Raw genomic sequence first — 6,000 nt, 5'->3', positions numbered from 1 at the left:
ACGTCACAACCGCACATTTCGAACAGTGGCTGCTGGTGAAACGAAAAATATAATATTAAAATTAATTGAATTAAAAAAAAAAATTAATTTGGTATATTATTTTTTTGAAATGCTTATATTTGGCGCAAACTTTAATGGTTTGTTATGGAATATAACATTTGTGACGTCATGCCAGCAAAAGTCAAAGAAACAGCCTGCGTAACACTGTATGAACTGCTTTGCAACCAGTGTTGCCCAATGTCGATTACCAGTAATAGCTGAACTGACGATAAGAGTTTAAAAATACTAACGTACAAATAGCTCAAGCTGGTCATTTTTGCAATTTGTGGAGATGTAAATAAGAGAGCGACGATTCTATAACGACTTAAAGTCGTCATATTAATTGATTAATAAAATATTACTAAAAATGACTAATTTGTGACAAATAACAAGAATTGCAGACGTAAAAATGCAAGTCTCCGCTTGTTTGAGGCCCAACAGGGCAGCTTTGATCTAAACGGAGATAAACGGAGATTGGTAACACTGGCCGTGTGTTATCGATAGCGGTCAGTGTGGGCACACTGTGCAATCGATAGACAATGATTAATTATCCCTAATATATAGACCGCGACGTTGACGGGCACCGGGTTAATCCAAAACAAATATTAAATTAACAAAAATGACTACGCTGCGACCATTTACCTGTGATGACCTTTTTAAATTTAATAACGTGTAAGTGACAAGTGTGCACACAATGCAATTGGCATCCGTCCAATAACAGTGTGCTTGTCTATTTCAGGAACTTTGATCCGCTTACAGAAACATACGGTCTCTCGTTTTACACACAATATCTGGCCAAATGGCCCGAATACTTTCAGCTGGCCGAATCGCCCAGCGAGCACATCATGGGCTACAGTAAGTATTGGCTAAATCTAAACGCCATGCCATAAAACTAACTTGCCTTCACAGTCATGGGCAAGGTTGAGGGACATATGGACAATTGGCACGGACATGTGACTGCGCTGACTGTCTCGCCCGACTACAGGCGCTTGGGTCTGGCGGCGCTGCTGATGAGCTTCCTGGAAGACATATCGGAAAAGTAACTGGACGCATATATAAAGATATATATATTTATGTTGAAACTGTCCGTGTCTTGCAGGAAACGCGCCTACTTTGTGGATCTGTTTGTGCGCAAAAGCAATAAGGTGGCCATCAACATGTATACAAATCTGGGCTATATTATATATCGCACCATACTCGAGTACTACTCGGGTGACCAGGACGAGGATGCGTATGGCAAGTGCTATTCCACAATTTGCATACCCTGAACCCAATGGAAACTGGCTTGAGAGTAGGCAAACGTATCATTCAAGCATCTCCGACCACGACAAACTGGGTTGACCTAGTCAGATCCGTACGTCTGTTTGTTTGTGTGTAGATCCCATTTGCAACACGAAGATTTGGAAAAGAAGATCTCAGCTTAAAGATAGATAGGAAGCGAGAATGTTTGCAACTGCAGCTTGACGCTGGGTTCAGGGTATCTGCTGATCGGGCATGCCCGACCTAATCTGCCCTGTTATTAATTTCCGGCTCCTTTACAGATATGCGTAAGGCGCTGTCCCGAGACGTGAACAAGAAATCGGTTATACCGTACACACAGCCTGTACGATTGGAAGATATAGATATGAATTGATATCCACCCAATACTGCCCGCATTCGCATTTATGTTTAACTGAACATCATGATAATTTACCATATACGATTGCCACAAAATTGCATTCAGTTCGGCGTCGTGCTGCCGTTCTTCCAAAATTTTAGTTAATCAATTATCAAGCAACAACAGCAACAAAAAAAATTGTATCTAATCCGGAGTTCTTAAGTTTGCCGTTACACACACACACACACACACACACACACACACACACACACACAGACAGACACAAAGTTCTAAATCCCCAATCTATTGCTAACCTCTCGAAACCCAAAACCCGTACAAATCCAAAAGATACCCCCAAAAAAAAGAAAGAAAGAACAAATTCCAAGTTGGATTACAATCGATATTGCGTTCATGTAATCCGTTGTTATGTTAATAATACTTATTATATATATTTCTATATGACTTTGTTATCAGTTTTAAAAATGACAAGCCGATTGTAACTACTGAACTTCAAGGTAAATAATATAGTTTTGCATTATCAATGTCCAATTACAAAATGTATCTAACCCTATCTATAATTATGCATCTATCTATCTATCTATCTGAAGAGCTGCCCAATAATACGAGACATATTTTGCAGATAACAATGCGCGAGTTGCGCCACCAAATGCGGCACGAGGCTTAGTCCGCATCGAGGATATATCTTCTATATACCCAACAGATCATCTGGATAGGATCAGGCTGCCTTTTTCTTTGTTTAGCAACAAAATTATATTGAAAATTTGTAGTTTTGCAAGCGAATACACACACATGTTTATAAATTGATATCAATGTACTAGCAGTTATTACCCGGCGTTGCGCGGGCATAGATTGAGACTAGATGTTTTTCGAACTGAAATCAACAACAAATCGATATATTAAGCTTTTGTGGCTGATCTTGTGTAACTCATCAATCTGTCATTTCTTCAGTCAGTTAAATCAACTAAATTATTCATATATATATATCTTTGTGTGTGTGTGTGTGTGTGTCGTTTGCATAACAAAGAGGTTTTTCAAAAATAAAAGTAAATTACATTTTGATTGAAAATTAGAAATAAATAACTTTCAGAGCTCTACAATATACGTTTTAGATACATATTGAAAATAAATGCTCTTTTATTGAAGATTTCTAAAACAAACCGTTTCTCTTTATCTAGATTCAGGGATGAGCAAAAACCGGCTTCAGATCGAACCTTTTCGAGCCCGGAACTCCAATATTCCTTCAATGCCTTTAACTGAACCAAGTCGAAACGTACGAATTCTCTTTTACAAAAAGCTTGGCCTTTACATAAATACTCTAGGAGTTATTCCACTAAACTTGGCCCTCAGCTTCTGATGCCAATTTGGGGTTCAAAGCAAAATGTAGCCCGGCTGTTTCTATATGAAAATATCTACAGATAAGTTCTTAAATACAGTAGAAATATGATTTGTACCAAACTCTGGAACTGGAAACCGGGTTCCGGCATTAAGAACCAAATTTATATTCTTGCGTTTTTCGGAACCATCAAAAATTATATTTTGGATATATAGTCTTGATCGAATATTGGGCGAAATTATGCTAAAAAATGCTCGAAATTCGGACTCGAACTGTTTTCCCTGCAGAAAAAAAAGAACTCTGCATTTGGCTCATTTGCTTTGAGTCTCGCTCAAGTTAAACTATTTCAAATGGAACCATCTAAAAATTCTGGAAAATTGCTGTCACAGGCCTCCATTCCCAGGCAATTCGAGTATTGGCAAAATATAATTACAGCACTTAACATAAATATTAGATTTGAGCAAAAACATTGCTGCATTATTATTTTTGTACACGCAGGTCGAACTAGGTCTATAATTTATTCCTGACCTGAGCTATTAATTGATTTCTTGGCTTAAAGAAATACTTCAATATTAAATTAGATGAAATAAATTCTTCGATAAAAGGTTTAATTTTCCTTTAAACTTTTTTTTAATTTACCCATAATTTTTTTTTTTTTTTTGTAAATTTCTAGAGAGGATTAGCTTTTTTCTTTCCACTCACCCCTCAAAACTGTCGACAATTCCTATAAGCCATATTTTGCGAGAGGTCCCCAATTGGGTTCAAGTCCGAGCTCTATGAAACCTGAAGTTTTTCTGGAGGCTTTTCGTGAATTGGGACGTTGACCTGTTGATATATCCAATAATATACTTATAGCTCATCCAAAATAAAAATATCTAAATATCCTAGTTCTAGTTGGGATGATAGATAAACGGGACTTTCCCCTTATACCCCAAAGTAGTCCATATCATCGTGTTGTCGCTTGAGTCCCGCAAAGATCAATCGTGACTTGATGGGGACTAATGGAAGGTATATTTAGGATATAAATGGATCTTGTTTCGAGACGTCGAACTTCCCGTTTGCAACGGTTTTCTATAATGGTCGATCTACCCCCCTTCCCCCCTTAACCGACCCTCCCCCTTCCGGTACGATTTTGCCCTAAGAATCGGGATTTTTTAGAAAGTTTCCAATTCCTATCTCGATATAGTCTATCTGAGTTAATCAAAACTTGCCAAATTCTCACTGATCTGTTTGAACACATATACTTATGTACATATTTCCCATGAAATAGGTATAATAACGGTACTTCGAATGAAGAAGAAGACTTGCATAGGCATTGTAAGAAACAAGTACAAATACCATTAAAACATCTATGCGCACATATACATACATATGTACCTACTATATGTTGGAGGGTACACACATACATGCATGCATATGTATTACATTTGTACAGGGCTCTGTAAATGGATCTAAACAAATTTCCAAACCCAATATTCGCCGCTTCGGCAGTACGAAGAGCCGCGCACAGCAACGTGTGGATTGCCTTCTCCCTTTCGCGTGTGTCACGCTCGGCATGTGCATGTGTGCGTATCTGTGTGCGTGCGTGTGTGTGTGTGTGTGTGTGCGTGTATGTTCTGTATCTGGCGCTTTGTAAAAGCGTCGTACAGCTTGCTTTTGCTATTGTAGGGTATCTTTGGCGCAACGAAGCGGCCAACCATTTGTCTTCTCATCTAATTATCATTAATAATTTTGCAGTAGCAATTGTGGGCATGACAGAGCCACATTCAGATTCAGTTTGAGATTGAGACTCAGTTTCGGTTTCATTTTCACATTTCATGCATGTAAAACTCGTTTCAAGTTGAATTTTGTGCACGATGTGGCAACGCTGCGGCCCAGCAACAGCAACAGCAGCAGCAGTAGCAACAACGCTGAACATGACGGATACAGATGTGCCTCTGTGTGCGTCGTGTGTGTCTATGTGTGTGTGTGTGTGTGTGTGCGAGAAACCGAACATAGGGTAAAAATAAGCGAACCACAAACAGTCAACGGCTACAGAGCTAAATTGCAGCTGCTATACGCGTCGCCGACGACGGCAACGACGAATAGGGTAAGTAAAAAACAGGCAACAACAACAACGACAACAACGAATCATGCGGCAAAGCGCAAATGACGCTAAAGCAGAGACGAAAGCCGCAGATGGCAAAACGAACGAACGAAACGCGAACACGAACACGAACGTTACAGAAACAACAACGAGCGTACATACATTCAGTGTATGTATGAATGCAAGCATACGAAGCGATAAACTGTCAGGGGCGTTACGAACGGGGTACAGCAACATGTGTACATTGATAGATGACGGTTGGATGGATGTACGAATGCGTGTGTGTGTGTGTATGTACATGAATTGCGCATATATGTCGGAAAGTAATTAATTTTATTTGCCGCTGTTGTTGTTTGTTATTGACAGTCGCTTAAGTCGCAACAAGCACATGCAACAACCCCTATAAATGCTGGCTGCGACGCCGCTGACGCTGCCGCAGCCGCAGCCGCTTGTAGCGAACAGCGGACAAGCATTGAATACGAATGAACGTTCGAAAGTGGAAACGATGATAAAGCGGTGCGCACACAGTCGTGCGGCAACGAGGGGTGAGCTGCCGCCGTTGACTCTGCTGCTGCTGCTGCTGCCACTGGCAACTGGCAACTGGCAATTGAAAGATACAACTTCAGTTCCACTCAGAGTCATACGGGGCGAGCAGTCAGAGATAAGGCGCTCCTGCAGTTCGAAGTTTTGTCTAGCGCGCAAGCATACAGCTGCATCCTTTTGTTTTTTTTTCTTCCGTTCATTTCGTTTTTCGTGCGGCCCCTGCTCGGCGACGCCACTGGCATTCAAGGCAGAGGCAGCGACTACTGCTAGCTTCATAGCTGGCTGGCTCTGGCACTGGCTGTTTTGCTGACTGCCTCGCTGTGGACAGAACGAAAGACAGGCGGCAACTAAAGCGGCGGTCTCAAGCGAAATTTGTTTAAT

The 6,000-nt window shown here is 40.6% G+C and overlaps 1 protein-coding gene across 2 annotated transcripts; it reads left to right on the top strand.

Moving 5' to 3' along the window:
* The first annotated feature begins 581 nt into the window (after positions 1–581).
* Positions 582–2,683, top strand: LOC115768738 (N-alpha-acetyltransferase 20). Of its 2 annotated transcripts, none has more exons than XM_030713422.1 (6): positions 582–711; positions 779–894; positions 949–1,078; positions 1,139–1,275; positions 1,581–1,642; positions 2,277–2,683. In XM_030713422.1, exons 1-6 carry the CDS (start codon positions 659–661, stop codon positions 2,319–2,321), a joined length of 543 nt encoding a protein of 180 aa, XP_030569282.1. In that variant the 5' UTR covers positions 582–658; the 3' UTR covers positions 2,322–2,683. The 2 variants fall into 2 exon arrangements, 1 of the variants encoding a protein (XP_030569282.1); XR_004018617.1 differs by having other exon boundaries at positions 583–711; positions 1,581–2,151.
* Positions 2,684–6,000: the final 3,317 nt, after the last annotated feature.

Source organism: Drosophila novamexicana, unplaced genomic scaffold, assembly GCF_003285875.2.
Source record: "Drosophila novamexicana strain 15010-1031.04,08,12 unplaced genomic scaffold, DnovRS2.1 tig00002010-arrow-arrow-pilon, whole genome shotgun sequence".
Taxonomy (NCBI): domain Eukaryota; kingdom Metazoa; phylum Arthropoda; class Insecta; order Diptera; family Drosophilidae; genus Drosophila; species Drosophila novamexicana.
Note: the sequence above shows the minus strand (reverse complement) of the source record. Positions and strands in the feature narration are given on the sequence as shown.

What these genes read in the sequence shown, in the direction of transcription:
- LOC115768738 (XM_030713422.1), top strand. Translation starts at nt 659, where the DNA reads ATGACTACGCTGCGACCATTTACCTGTGATGACCTTTTTAAATTTAAT. An exon ending in CTTTTTAAATTTAATAACGT is followed by an intron (nt 712 to 778) that starts GTAAGTGACAAG and finishes TGTCTATTTCAG; the next exon opens with GAACTTTGATCCGCTTACAG. An exon ending in TTATACCGTACACACAGCCT is followed by an intron (nt 1,643 to 2,276) that starts GTACGATTGGAA and finishes CATATTTTGCAG; the next exon opens with ATAACAATGCGCGAGTTGCG.